This window comes from Neofelis nebulosa, chromosome 3 (assembly GCF_028018385.1).
Source record: "Neofelis nebulosa isolate mNeoNeb1 chromosome 3, mNeoNeb1.pri, whole genome shotgun sequence".
Classification (NCBI taxonomy): Eukaryota; Metazoa; Chordata; class Mammalia; order Carnivora; family Felidae; genus Neofelis; species Neofelis nebulosa.
Genome location: NC_080784.1, coordinates 98,406,781 through 98,422,217, shown reverse-complemented (window position 1 = coordinate 98,422,217; position 15,437 = coordinate 98,406,781). Strand labels below are relative to the sequence as shown.

Here is a 15,437-nt window from a genome sequence, read left to right as displayed (position 1 = left end):
TTCTTAACACTGCCACCAAAGTATTTTTTAAACTCTGAATCTGATCATGTCAGTCTCCATCTATTTCAGTGTTTCTAAATATCTTATAGTAGTACTTCCTGACTTGTGGGTCATCAGGATTGGGTGAGGTTGGGGGGCAGTTTTTGCAAGTAATTTAGGAGTCCATATTCCAATTGAAATTGAAAATTGAATTTTAAAGTCAGATTTTATGTATATGTAGCAGTTTTTTTGTTCATATATGTACAAGCTTTAGGGATTAGCAAAATACAAGTATATTTTGAAGTATCCTAGAACTCATGGTACATGAACATACTATTCTAATAAATGCTAAAAAAAAAAAAAAGTTACTTTGGGAGGCATAATTTTTTGTACATTAAAAATATGTCTTTGGGGTGCCTGGTGGCTCAGTCAGTTGATTTCTACTCAGGTCATGATCTCATGGTTCTTGAGATCGAGCTCCACATCAGGCTCTGCGTTTACAGCTCGGAGCCTGCTTGGGATTCTGTCTCTCTACCCTTCCCTGCCCTCCCCACCCCCCAGTTTCTCTGTGTCTTTCAAAATAAATAAACTTAAAAAAAACTGTCTTCATTCTTGAAAAGGTAAACACCTGGCCTACAGGGTAAACGAAAGACTTCTTATTCTTAGTGTGGCATAGAGTATCCTTTGTGATCTAGCTCTAGACTTCAGCTGTACATCATATCTGTCCTAGGCATTGTAGGCTTAACAGTAACCTCTGATTCCCCAAATATGGCATGCTGTTGATGCCTCTCTGCCACTGCACCTTATTTTTCAGTGTCATTTACCTTTTTTGTACTTTTTCCCCCCTCTGCCCATTATTTCCTTTTCATTATCCACCTTGAGAGTTACTCATTTTTTAAAGCACAATTCTAAAGTGGCCTCTGTGAAGATCTTCCTGCTTCCTGCCTTCAGACAAGTGTCCCATTTTTAGCCCTTCAAACACAGAAGCTTCTAGACTTCTAATGCAAATCTCTACTATAGCATTTATTGTTAGAGTGAATTTCCTACCTATTTTATAACTATTGTGCACTCTCTAGTTCAAGGCCTTGACTAGTTTTAAAGTATACAAAAACAAATACATTCCATACCCTCATAATCTTGTAAAGGTCATAATCTAGAAGTTATAATCTAGTAAAATGGACAAAACAACTGGTGGAAGACAGAATATAAAAAAGGTCGTAAGAAAGAAAGGTACAAAGTGCTAGAAAAGGAAGGAAACAAAGTTAACTTGAGGCAGTCTTGGAGGCTTCATGATACCTTACACTGGATCTTAAACAATATTGAAGATTTTTTTTTAATTTTTATTGAAAAAAAAATTTTTTAATGTTTATTTATTTTTGAGAGAAAGAGACAGAGTGCGAGCAGGGAAGGGGCAGAGAGACAGGGAGAAAGAGAATCCAAAGCAGCTCCAGTTTCTGAGCTGTCAGCACAGAGCCTGACATGGGGCTTGAACTTATGAACCATGAGATCATGACCTGAGCCGAAGTTGGTCACTTAACTGAGCTACCCAGGCCCCCCTTGAAGATTTTAATAAAGCATGTAAAATTTGAGCTACATTCCAGAGAAAGACAGTGGCACAAAAGCTTGGAGAAACTTGTCATACTTGAACAATAGTAAGTGGTCAAGCTGGCTGAGATAAAACAATAGATGTAGAAAAGTGATAGGAAATAGGGTTGGAAAAATAAATTGGTCAAACTGTGAAAGGCTTTCAATGCCAGAGTGAAGAATTTACACAGTGGAGAACCATCACTAATTTTTTGAAGAAGTAAATAACAAAGTCAAAGCAGTACTTTAGGAAGATAGCTTGTTACTATTAATAGGAGAAAGACAATGTAAAAAAGAACAGGAAGCAAATTATTGCAATAATCCAGTTGAAGTAGAAATTCTGGATCAAAGGGTTGCGTGGGTGGCTCAGTCGGTTGAGCATCTGACTTCAGCTCTCAGGTCATGATCTCACATTTTGTGAGTTCAAGCCCCATGTCAGACTCCGTGCTGACAGCTCAGAGCCTGGTGCCTGCTTCAGATTCTGTCTCCCTCTCTTTCTGCCCCTCCCCTGCTCACACTCTGTCTCAGTCTATCTCAAAAATAAACATTAAAAATTTTTTTAATAAAAGAAATTCTGGATTAAATATTTATTGCAAGTATAAGAGCTAAATATCTAGCAATATGGCAAATTGAATTTACACAGATACCTTCCCTTACAAACATGAACATATTGGATAAAATATATCCAAAAGAAATTTTTTTTTAATAAAAAGGGAAATACTATATGTCAGCAACAAAGATATGGCTAGGAACATTGCTGAGAGCTAACACTGCATAGCCTCTCACAGGATTCAGAAACATGTACAGACCTAAGGGTAGTTTTGACACCCACATGTAGATAGGAATTATGAGCTTGGGCCCTAGTAAAGTAAGGGGACTGAAACTGAACTCATCATGCGTACTGAAAGATTGGAAGGAGTAGGGTTTTTTTTCTTTTTTTTGAAAGCGTTAAGCATATGGCTATTTCCATATGTTTTTTATTTGTTTCAATTTTTATTTAAATTCTAGTTAACAGATAGTGTAATATTAATTTCAGGAGTAGAATTCAGTGATTCATTCATCCTCTATGTATAACACCCAGTGCCCAATCATAAGTGCCCTCCTTAATAACCATCACCCATTTAACCCTTACCCTAGCCCCCTCCCTGCCAGCAACCCTCAGTTTGTGCTCTCTAGTAAAGAGTCTCTTTTATGGTTTGCCTCTTTTTCTTCCCTTATGTTCATCTGTTTTGTTTCTGAAATTCCATATATAAGTGAGAGAGATTAAGAAAATAGACCCCAGATATAGTAGACAAGAGGATTGACAACCATTTCAAAGCAGTGAGTAGGAAAAAAGTCATCTGTGAGAAATCAAAACACCCAGGTTTGTGCCAGCACAAAGTACAGTTGACCTTTTAATGAATGTGGAAGCTAGTGGTGCCAATCCTCTGCATAGTTGAAAATCCATGTATAATTTTTGATTTCCCAAAAACTTAACTAATAGCCTATTATTGACTGGAATCTTCACTGATACATAGTTGATAAACACATATTTTTCATGTTATATGTATTATATGCTGTATTCTGACAATAAAGCTGGAGAAAAAAATCTTACTGAGAAAATCTTAAGGGAAAATAAATTTACAGTATGATTCTGTAGTTAACCAAAAAATCCACATAGATCTGTGCAGTTCAAATCCATGTTGTTCAAGGGTCAACTGTATTATATACATAAACACTATCTGTATGATATATGAACTCCAAACTGAAAAATTAGAACTGTTCTGACACTAGTGAGACTCCTCAGGGTTCTGACAAAAAAAATACAAAAGCTTTCTAGGATACTTCTATGACCCAGGGTACACAAAAATTCCCACAGAAAAAGTAGCCTCAGTGAAGGTGAATTTATGGTCAAAATATAATTCATACCGAGGAAACAAGAAAGCACTATGTGGCAGAGTTGGCACATAAAAGAATTAGCACCCAAGAACTAAAAATGTGATAAAATATTCTAAAAGAGACTATAAAATTAGAATGTTTAAAGTGATTAATAGATTTTTTGAAGGGAGAGAAATGATGAAAACAGTACCGTATGAAAGGACAAGTTTGAAAATTAACGTCTAAAAATGGTAGAGTGCTCGAAATTAAAAATAGATGACAAAGAAAGGCTAATAAGAGTCATAGAGGTTAGAATAGAGAGACCCTACACATTCTAATAGGAGATCCAAAAGAAACTGAAAAGAAGGGGTGAGAAGCAATTATCAAAGGGATAATGTCTGAGAGTTCTCCAGAACCTAAAAAATCCATTCATCCTCAGGTTAACAAAAATCTCTGAATAAACTTTTAGAAATCCATACCCAGACACATCGTAATTAAGCTGCCAAATATCAAAGAAAAAAAAAAAGACAAACTCATGATTTTCAAAAGAACAATATTTAGGGGCACCTGGGTGGCTCAGTCGGTTAAGCGGCCGACTTTGGCTCAGGTCATGATCTCGCAGTCCGTGAATTCGAGCCCTGCGTCGGGCTCTCTGCTGACGACTCAGGGCCTGGAGCCTGTTTCAGATCCTGTGTCTCCCACTCTCTCTGACCCTTCCCCATTCATGCTCTGTCTCTCTCTGTCTCAAAAAATAAATACACGTTAGAAAAAAATTAAAAACAATATTTAGTCTCTTCAATAATAATGGATGCCAAAAAAATAAGGGAAGGTAACTGTCAAGAATTCTATACACAGCTAAATTATTATTCAAAAATTAGGTTAAGAAAAGATTTTTGAGAACAAAAACTTAAGTTCAATCAGAGACCTTTATTTAAAGAATTACTGAAAAACTGAACCCAGAAAAGAGTGGGATACAACAAACAACAAAGTAAACAAATTGGTAAATATATTGGTAAACCTAAATGAGCACTGGCTACAAAAGAGCTTTTCATGGGAAAAGTGACTTAACTTGATGAATTGGGGAGTAATTTGGCCTTGTTCTCACTTTTCTTGAGAGCCTACGCACATTCTGGTCTATTCCTCCTTGGATTTTTAGAGGGGCAGTCTATCTCCTTCTAGATAAATCTGCTTAATTCTGGGGTGCAATAATCACAAGCCTATAGATGCATACATTTCTGTAATGTTTTACCAGTATTCATGCTGATATTTTTATATCCATCGCCTGTTCTTCTATCTCAGTTGTTTGAAAATTCAGGTAGAGATTCAACTAAAATGGTATCTGGAAGGAAATTTATGACTGCAAATACGTGTATTAAAAAATAAGAAAGACTGAAAATTAATGAGCTAGGTGTTAAACTCAGGAGTTTAACACCTAGGAGACACCTCAGGAGAAAAAGAACAAAGTAAACATAAAAATATAGAAGGAAATAATAAACAGCAGATGAAGTAGAAAACAAAGACATTGTAACAAAGCACCAGTGATAGGAACCAAGAAAAAAAAAAAAAAAAAGATTCAAATAAACAATATTAAGAATGAGAAAATGGAGGGATGCCTGGGTGGCTCAGTCCGTTGAGGGCCCAATTTCCACTTAGGTCATGATCTCGCTACTTCCAAGTTCGAGCCCTGCCTTGGACTATATGCTGACAGCTCAGAGCCTGGAGCCTGCTTCAGATTCTATGTCTCCCTCTCTCTCTGCCCCTACCCTGTTCACTCTCTCTTTCTCTCTCTCTCAAAAATAAACATTAAAAAAAATGAAAAAAAAATGGACATATAACTGCAGAAGAGATTTGCAAAACTCATAAGTGAGTAATCAACAATGATAGCAAATGTGAAAACTTAGACGGCACGGAAAATTTTCTGTAAAAACACAAATCAATATTAATTCAAGAAATAATAGAAAACATAGACTATAACTACTAAAGAATTTTAACCAGTGGTCATAAGCCTCATAAGCTCAAGGTCAAAATGGTTTACAGGCATATTTTACCAAACCTTTGCAAAAGAATAAAGAGAGGAAATGTCTCAAATTCTATGAGGCTAGTATAATCCTGATATCAACAAGATGAGTAAAGGAAAATTTATTTAAAATGCAAACATTCTAAATAAAATAAGCACAAGCCAAATCCAATAGATCTAAAAATAATCAGAATATCATAACGTAGCTGGTTTATACCAGGAACACAAGGATATTAGAAAAATCTATTAATATTCACATTAACAGATTAAGGGAAAAGAAAAAGATCATACCAATAGATAAATAACCTTTGTTAAGTTTCAATGTCCACTTAGGAGAAAAACTCTTAGCAAACAGGAAAAGAGGATAATTTTAACTTACATCAAAAACACGGAAGTATTTGTTAGGCACAAGATAAATATGCTTATCACTACTGCTCATATTCAACATCATATTAGAGACTTCAGGCAACATAATTAAGAAAAAAACAGGTAAAGGATTAAAAATGAAAAAAAGATTAGTTATGTCCTAGGCCACATGATTCTATACACAGAGTCCAAGAAACTTTACAAATACTAGATTTATGAGAGTACAGCAAGGCTGCTGTATATATGGATCAATGTAAATAAGTCAATATTCCTATATTCTAGCAATGGCTAGGCATAACTTCCATTTTTTGACCTTTTTGGTGCCAACTAAGCACTATTGTTATGCTTACATTATTTAATAATAAAAAAACAACATAGTAGGTGTATTTGTCTTTAACAGATTTTGAACCTTGAGTGTTAAGTCATTTGGCAAGGTCCTACCACTACAAATTAGGTGAGCCTGGGACTACAATCCAAGTCTATGTGACCCCAAAGCTTGTCATGCTTTTAGCCACTAGGTACTATGATTTCCTCCTAGTAATAGTAAAGAATGCGATGATAACCCCTTGCTCCTGACCTCAACTGTTTCTTTTTAGTATTTTAAATGTTCTTTAATAGAAATAGAAAAATCATTCCCACATCCTCAAGTTTTACAGACAGCATAGATAAATGGTCCTATGGGAGTTTCAGGATAAATCTGGAATAAATCTAGACGGTGGTAGGCTCAAAAGGATGATGGCAGAAAAAGCAACAGAGGAGGAAAGGTAGAAGCCATGAGACGCCCAGTACAGCTGGGGGCCCAGAATTCTTTTGGGGGCGGCAGTACCGAATCCTTACTCTGCTCCCACACTGCCTACTGGGAGGCCGTTCCACCCAGTTTGGCAGCGTAGAAGAGGACCGAGGACGCCGTCAACTGGGAGCTTACACATTCTCCTGTGTGCTTGTGAAATGGGAGAAAGATGTGACTCCTTAATATAAAAAGACTGGTTTCAAAACAGTACCATACATTCCAGTTTCCTTAGTATTACCGTTGAAAATGGACTTCATGTTCCTCTTAGCAACAGCAGCTGGAGCTATATTCACAGCTGCTGCTGCTGCAGTCGCAGCATTGATAGTAGTAAAAAGTGTAGGTTCTTTAAAAAAGAGAACAAGTAGGAACAAGAACAGTATTAAAATATCTGGTAAAAAATCCTATTTCAAGAAGGAAACAAATAGGAAACAAGAAACATACAAAGAATTGGGTGAAAAGGAACAGGGAACCCACGAGGAACTGAACAAGAAGGAACAGGAAACCCACAAAGAACTGAACAAGAAGGAACAGGACAGTAAAACTCCGTAAGTGTAAACTATAACTTGATTAATTTTCAGATAGACAAAAGATGCAGATCAAATGAAGGCAAGCAGCTGGACCACACTAGGCTCTTTTTCTGCGGACCAAAGGGCAGAGTATGGAGGGAAGGCACAAGTTTGCCTGGTGTCATAGTGACACACAGCCGTAAGGTCACTTTCCTGTAATACTGGTTTTCCCAGGTGAGGGTTAGTGGAGGAGACCGCATCTTTATGATGGTGTAAAGAAGTTACATGAAGGGAAAGTTGTCAGTGCGCTCTTGTTTCTTGGCCTAAGTTTGTTCTTTGGCATTGCAGGCCCTGGTAAGCAAAAATAAAACCCTAAAATTTGTTCAGCTGCTTTCACACAAGAAACTGCAGCTAGTGAAATGAAAAGGACTCCTTTCTCCCCCGCCCCGTGAGCGGCAGCGCCCCTGGAGGCAGGTGAGACAAGGCAGCCGCCGTGCGGCACAATGGACGCCACCTCACAGAGCCAGGCGCGGCGCGCGGCAGGATCTCGCGAAGGCCAGACTGCGAGCGCAGTGGGCTGGAGACACATGGGCCCCACGGGGCGGCGAGGCCGACGGGTGGGTGCTCTGGCTGTGGGTAGCCCTTCTGTGGGAAAGAGAGAGGAGGCGGCGCCAGGCCAGCGCCTTCCGGCCTGCGCTACCGACTTCGGGCAAGCCTGGGCATTATCCAGCCACTGTAATTAGGCGTGCCCCTAGTTGCCAAAACAACCCAAAAGGGGTGCTTCAAAACACACCGGCAAAGCGCGGGGCCGGAAGACGGCCTCTTACCTAGCCCAGCCGCAGTGCTCCCAGCTGCCGCGCGATGGCGAGCAAACTGCCTTCGCTTCCCCTCCTCTCCTCCCTGATCCTCCCCGATCCTACCCGCTCCGCCTTCTCCCTCCCACCCCCGGCTGCCTCAGCCTCCTCCATTTTCCAGATCTTTCTCGAACCCGCAGCTCCTCGGGCAGCCGTTGCCCGAGTACTGACGGAAGCGGCCGAAGTCTAGGCGGGGAGCAGCCTCCGGCGCGGAGAGGAGACTCGCGCACCTCCCTGGCTGCCGAGCGCGCAGGCGCAGACGTATGTAACTGCCGGTTGGAGGCGGCCGAACCGCAGTGGAGAGAGATCGAGGTGGCGGAGGCAGCGGCCAGGGAGGCCTTCATCTCCGCCGCTGCTCCCCGACGCACTGTCCTAGATTTAATGCGTAGGGACTTCGGGTTGTTTTTCCTTTGCTTCTCTTAGGAGTCCCAATTCCTGGAGCAAGAGCTCAGAAGAGGACGCTGTTCCCGCACAAGAGGCTTCAGCACAAGCACCCCGACGATTAGGAGGCGGGATGTCTGTGGTTGGCATTGACCTCGGCTTTCTCAACTGCTACATCGCTGTAGCAAGGAGTGGCGGCATCGAGACCATCGCCAATGAGTACAGCGACAGGTGTACTCCGTAAGTGTCTTGGCTTGATCATAACCCCAACCCTAACAAACGTTTACTCCAGACCCTACGACGTGGTCCTGCCTGCTGGTTTCTTCTGATGCGCGCCGAACCTTGTGATGACAGGTGCAGCCCATCAACTGCAATCTCTAGAGACCGCAGGTTGGCGGGCCCAGGTGGGAGTCGGACTGCAAACCTGCTTTTCCTTCAAGGACAAGGGTCTTAACTCGCATAGTTCTCGAATCACCATTCTGTAACCACACACGCCCCCATTACCCCTTCCCCGCCTCTGTTCCCCAGGCCTGCTTAGTTTTGGGGGGTTGGTGCGGAACCATCTCGATATCCTGAACGAATTTCTGAAAAGATGTCTGGTTACCTTTAGTGGGGTTTGCCTGAGATTATCGGCCGCGGGCGGGCAATTCCCATTAGCTGAGTAAAGAATTCTTCGTTCATTCTGCCCTTTCTGCTTTCCCCGTGTCTTTCTGCGTGACAGCTTTCAGAAAAGTAAGAAATAAAAACTTAGACTGCACACATCAGAAAGATGAGTTGCAGCGTCATCTGGCATTTATTTATTTATTTATTTATGAGAAGTTGTTAAGGTGTGCGGCGTTTTCCCCCAATGCCCTTGAAAATTCGGGGTAATCGAGCCGATTTCCAGTGGCGTATTGTTAATGATGCATTAATAGCGAGGGAGTGAGGGATGGGAGTTGTTGGCCTCCTGTGTTGGTAATGTTAGTCTGTTAATGGAAAGCGGTGCAGCTAGAACCTATCAAAAGCGTATTTGTGCAGAATGAATCGTAGAAGGATCAGGAGGCTGTCCTGTATAAACATGACTGTGAAGTGATTCTTTTATGAACAGTTGATGAAAGACTTAGGAGTGGCATTATGTCACGGAAACATGTTTCCACATGTTCCATTGTTTCTCTCTTCTGCGAAGTTTGTTGGCAAAGGATAATTAGACAAAGAATAATTAAGACAGGAATATGAAAAACTAGCCTTTTATTGTTGGCTTCTGTTACCCGTAGTTTTATGAACAAACCAACTGTTCATATCTTACTTTGTGTGGAAAAGTAAACATTAATTAGACTCTCCAAAATGTAATATTTATGTAAATATAAGACTAATCTTAAGATCAGTGTTAAACTAACCCTTTAAAATGATAAAATTACTATACTTTTATGAATAATTAAAAAATGTCAAGGAGATGTTGAAGAGTAGCTTACTTGAAGCAGTATATGCTTTGGTTTCTTTCAAGAATATTCCAAAGGGTTTTATACCATCTTATTCTAGATACATTTATTATGTTCTGTGCATGTACATCCATGTAAAATTTGCATGTTTAAATTCTCAAATATGAGCATAGTACTGTTACAATGCTTGCTTTATTTTACATCTTTTTCCAACCTTTATGCACAATGAGAGGCTGAGGCAGTAATTGTGAACTCATTTATGACTTCATGTCTGCCAGATCTTGTTTAGCACCACAACAGATACAGGCTGCCAGAAAAGAACCAGTAAATTCCACTGTCCTCTTTCAGCAGAGTAGAGGTTTAATGGGGACAGTCTCTGGCTTCAGGGACTTAGCCCGTGGAAAAAAAGTGACGGGTAGGATGAACATTCCCCTAATCCTTAAAGCCTTATCCTAAAAGATCAGAAACTGGAACTGTAAGACGTACTGTATTTCCGAGTTCAGATGTCTTAGTAGTGAGTCCATGACCCTCTAAAGAACCTGGCCAGACTTAACAGTGTTCTTTAAAAATTAGGGTGCTCATTTTCATGTTCTAGAAGTCTCTTTACTACTATTCTTAAGCACATTGGCTAATTCTGTGTGGCTGAGATTTAATATGATATTTCTGATCTGTGTGTAAGAGCCACTACTAATATCTAGAATGAACCAAATCCAAATGAGAAAATCGGTCAGGTGGAAGTTTTGTATTCTTAGCTTGCATCAGCAACTCTGTCCTTTTTCATGGCTGTGTACTGTTATTCAGAATCTTTTGTTGCTGAACTAATACATCACTGTAGTTTGTTTTTACACTGTATTTACTGTGGAGCTTAAATTATTGAGTGAAAACATAGCTTTTCCAGATACCTGGACCTTTATTTATTGAATACTTATCTTGCAAAAAGCATAGCTATTAGATAACCTGTAACTTTTCTGAAACGCTACAGTATTTAATGTTACATATAAACTAGCTCTTCAAAAACTTTTTTTTCTATATTCCAGTTGCTGACACCAAGGTAGTGAGACATAGGTATTTCCAGAAAGAGGAAAGGAAAGAATTTCTTGCAGAAAGAAGAAGGAAGTGTTCCATTTAAGTTATTTGGTTTTGGCATTTATACTTTTTTACATTCGTTTCATTAACAGACTTGATTATGTATGTATACATGGGAAGCTCCCGTGTATAAACCAAGAAGGACGGTTTAATGGAAAAGATAATTAAGTTTTGGCCTACAATTAAGGGACCGAGAACAAGTAATTTAACCTGTTCTTCAGATTCCCCTTCTGTAAAGGTGGAATGCTTGTACTCGCTGCTCTTCTCCTCTTGTGCATAAACTGAAGAGGGAGAAGGAAATTAACATGCATAAGTTAGAGGAAAAAATTAATTTCAGAACATTTTCTTATTTAAAACAAGTACACATAATAGTACATGTTCATTGTAGAAATACAGGCACATTATGGGGCGCCTGGGTGGCTCAGTCGGTTAAGCTTTCGACTTCTGCTTAGGTCATGATTTCACAGTCCATGGGTTTGAGCCCCACATTGGGCTCTGTGCTGACAGCTCAGAGCCTGGAGCCTGCTTTATTTTCTGTGTCTCCTCTCTCTGCCCCTGCCCTGCTCTCACTCTGTCTGTCTCTCAAAAATAAATAAACATTAAAAAAAATTAAAAAATAAAACAAAAGAAGTACAGGCACATTAAAAGACGAAAGTAAGAATTGTAATTCCTCCATCCAGAAATAAAACTTAGAGTATTTTCTCTGTGTTTCAAGGATAGATTATACTTTATAGCCTGTTGGGTAACCTCTTTCTATGTAAAACATATTTCTATACCATTAGTTTCAGTGTTTGTATAATCATTTCTTTAATCCATCCCTTTTTGGACATTGAGGAATAAGCCATACTGCAGTAGCTATTTTGGAACTAAATTTTTTAACCTTTAATTCCTTCAGATTCTTAGAAGTAGGATTACTGAGTATGCACATTTTTAGATAAGTTTGTATTATTCAATTAAGCATATAGATGTGGGGATTGGAATTTCTATCCCAGGCTTAATTATATCAAAGTGATTAGTTTCTTACAGGGGAAAAGAAAACTGCAGCCAAGAATCCTCATTCACTATTAGATTAAAGCACGTAATCAGCTAAAACACTCTGCCTTTGTTGATAATAGCGATTGCTATGTGCCAAGCATTGGGCTTCCATTGTTATACATGCTACATCAATTCTCTGTGTTTGGTAATACTAGCTTTTTTTTTTTTTTCCCCCTCCTTCATAAGAAGCCTAAAGCAAACTTAAATGTTTTGCCAAGAACTTGTAAGCAATGGAATGGATTCAGTTTCAGGCCTCTTTGACCCCAGAACCTCAGTGTCCTCCATTATCCATTGGCATAAGGATTGTATATCCAGATTAACATAATGAGGAATAACGAGCACATTATTTGGCTGAGAAGCATCTTTGCTCTAATATCAATAAATTCATCAATTTTTGGCTAGTTTCTAAGAAATACTGTTTTAAAATGCTTTAATATGCTTTTAAGTTATTTTAAGAGCATGTAAAAAATCTTATTTCGTTTAAAAAATTCATAAAATTACACAACACAAAATATGTTAGTACAAGCATATGGGGGAAAGCAGTACGGAAGACAATAAACTACAAACAATGCATATTTCTTGTGAGTAGAATTAAGGAAGATGTGCTTTTAATACATAGACTGTAATGTTTTGAATTTTTGTGAACCTATTTTACAGTAAGGAAAAGTGAAACTATTTCAAGAGATTTTTGTTAAGTGTAGTTTATATAAATTCTATATGATCAGAGTTCGTATCTTGTTTTCTGGTTTTCTGTCTTCCTTTTTCCCTATTTCCCTTTATCAGTGTATGAATAATCTGAAAATGTAGCAATATGTTATTTATATGTTACATTGAGACGTCTTTTTCAGTGTACACACGTAGAAATCATTTACTTTGGGGTATTAAAAATAAACAGTTTTATACGTAGGAAATGCCAAACTCCAGAGGTTAATGGTAGATAGTTGGGTAGGAGGACTTTTTATGATGATAGCAGTTGTTGGGGATTGGGAGGGAGGGGAGGCTTTTACATTTTATTTAAATACTCTTTGTACCATATGAATTGGTTTTGTATGTTTTACTATGAGCTTATGTTAACTTTGATTAAAAATATTTTAAATGCAAACCAGAAAGTAAATTTCCTTTGTCTTTTCCCAACCACCTAGTAAACTTCAGTGTGTATGTTTCTAGGTTTATTACAAATGTATGAATATGCATACATAACTGGGATGTTTTTCTATTTGTTTTTTAGCAAAAGTAGAATTACATTATATTTTGCAATATTTTTTTCAGAATATAGTGTGGACATCTCAAACTTGTGCATTTGGGTCTAATTTACCTCATTTAAAAAAATTTTTATAAGAAAGTTCTTATTAAATTTCCAGTTAATGTACAGTGTAATATTAGTTTCAGGTGTACAATTCAGTGATTCAGCACTTCCATGCAACACCCAGTGCTCATCACAACTCTTAATCCCCATCATCTATTTAATCCATCCCCCCACCCACCTCCCCTCTGGTAACCCATCGGTTTCTTCTTTGTAGTTAAGAATCTGTTTCTTGGTTTGCCTCTTTTTTTTCTCTTATGCTCATTTGTTTTGTTTCTTAAATTCCACATATGAGTGAAATCATAACGGTATTTGTCTTTCTCTGACTGTATTAACATAATACAGTTAATATTAATTAATATTAATAACATAATAACATAAATAACATAAAATTAATAACATAATATTAACATAATACTCTCTAGCTCCTTTGGGTAAATACCTGCTAGTGCAATTGCTGGGTCATAGGGAAGTTCTATTTTTAACTTTTTTTTTTTTTTTTTTTTTTTTTTTTTTTTAATTTTTTTTTCAACGTTTTTAATTTATTTTTGGGACAGAGAGAGACAGAGCATGAACGGGGGAGGGGCAGAGAGAGAGGGAGACACAGAATCGGAAACAGGCTCCAGGCTCCGAGCCATCAGCCCAGAGCCTGACGCGGGGCTCGAACTCACGGACCGCGAGATCGTGACCTGGCTGAAGTCGGACGCTTAACCGACTGCGCCACCCAGGCGCCCCTATTTTTAACTTTTTGAAGAACCTCCATACTGTTTTTCAGAGTGGCTGCACCAGTTTGCATTCCTACCAACAATGCAAGAGGGGTTCCCTTTCTCCACATCCTCTCCAACACCTATTGTTTCTTGTGTTGTTGATTTTAGCTATTCTGACCTAATTTACCTAATTTATTTAAATGGCTGTACAGCATTCCATTGATGCACTACATTAGTGGACATTTCAAATTGTTATTTTGCTGTTGACAAAAACAAAAATTCAATGAATACCTTTGCCTTTTTTGTTTTTAATTGTGTTGAGAGAAGTGGAAAGGCAGATGGCTCATACATTAGCATGGCCAAAGCTAGGACTGTAAAATTTTTTACTATGAATATTTTCAATGATAAAATGAGTCTCTAGTTATTGCCTTGAATTTGTGGGTGAGAAATTCTGAAAAGTTTCTAGAAGGCAAGGAATGATAAGTACAAATTACATATTATCTATTGTGAGTTTAAGGTGTTTAACATGCTATTGGTAGTCTTTAGTATGTATGTGGTCACTACAATACAGATTAATCAGCATAGCTGTGTTCTGATAAAGCTTTGTTTACAAAAACAGGTGGCAAATGATAATTTGCAAATCCCTTGTCTAGGCATTCGTAATTGAAAGAACTTTAAAATTATTGTGCATTGCTGTTTAGAATTTGACCTGTTGAATTTTAAGATAATCAGCTTTTCAGTTAAATATATCTTATTTAATATGACTAATTAGCTTTTTAAATATGTCTTCCTATGTATAGTTGACCCGTGAACAATATGGGTTTGAACTGTGCATGTCCCCACTTAATGTGGACTTTTTTTGACAAATACAGTACACTACCATGAATATATTTTTTCTTTCCTATAATTTTCTTAATATTTCTTTTTTCTCTAGCTTAATGTAAGAATACAGTGTTTAATACATATAACCATATAACACACAATATGTGTTAATCAGTTGTTACCACTAAGGCAGTAGGTTATTAGTAGTTAAGTGGGGAGTCAAAAATTATACATGGATTTTCAACTGTGCAGTGATTCAGCACCCCTAACTCCCTCATTGTTCAAGAGTCAACTGTAAGTGTTCATGTGATTTCTGTTAATAGTTTCAAGTTGTGAACCAATTTATTTATGAACTAGGCACATACACTAAAAGCATTTGGAATTAAATTTTTATTTTTTATATGTTAAAAAATTTTTATCCGTTGACCATATTGAAAGACTGGAAAGTTTTTGTTATTACTAAATCATATATGCCTAGGAGTCTTATTTTTCTAAGTAGCAAGCTAGAAAGCAAATGGCAACCATAAGTTCTTTTGAGAACATTCCTCCCCCACTTCCTTCTAGGGCAGTTTTTTTTTTCCAGATAGTTAACCTTGGGAAATAATAACCAGATGTTTTCTTTACAGCAAAACTTCTCAGATCTGTTAATTTGTTTATAGGCATTGAAACATTCCAAGGAAAGAATGTTTTCCTCAATTTATTTGAACCTCCAAGGAATTATATTCCACAGAA

The 15,437-nt window shown here is 38.0% G+C and overlaps 1 protein-coding gene across 2 annotated transcripts in view; it reads left to right on the top strand.

Annotated features, from left to right (window-relative positions):
• The first annotated feature begins 7,611 nt into the window (after positions 1–7,611).
• HSPA4L (heat shock protein family A (Hsp70) member 4 like) overlaps positions 7,612–15,437 on the top strand; it is a 51,344-nt gene continuing 43,518 nt past the window's right edge. Inside the window, exons 1-2 of one of the 2 annotated variants that reach the window (XM_058721419.1) lie at positions 7,612–7,716; positions 8,377–8,574. In XM_058721419.1, coding sequence (XP_058577402.1) covers positions 8,468–8,574 — 107 coding nt within the window. In that variant the 5' untranslated portion in view covers positions 7,612–7,716; positions 8,377–8,467. Of the gene's footprint in view, positions 7,717–8,078; positions 8,215–8,376; positions 8,575–15,437 lie in introns of those variants that run through there. The other variant, XM_058721418.1, reaches the window with a different exon arrangement.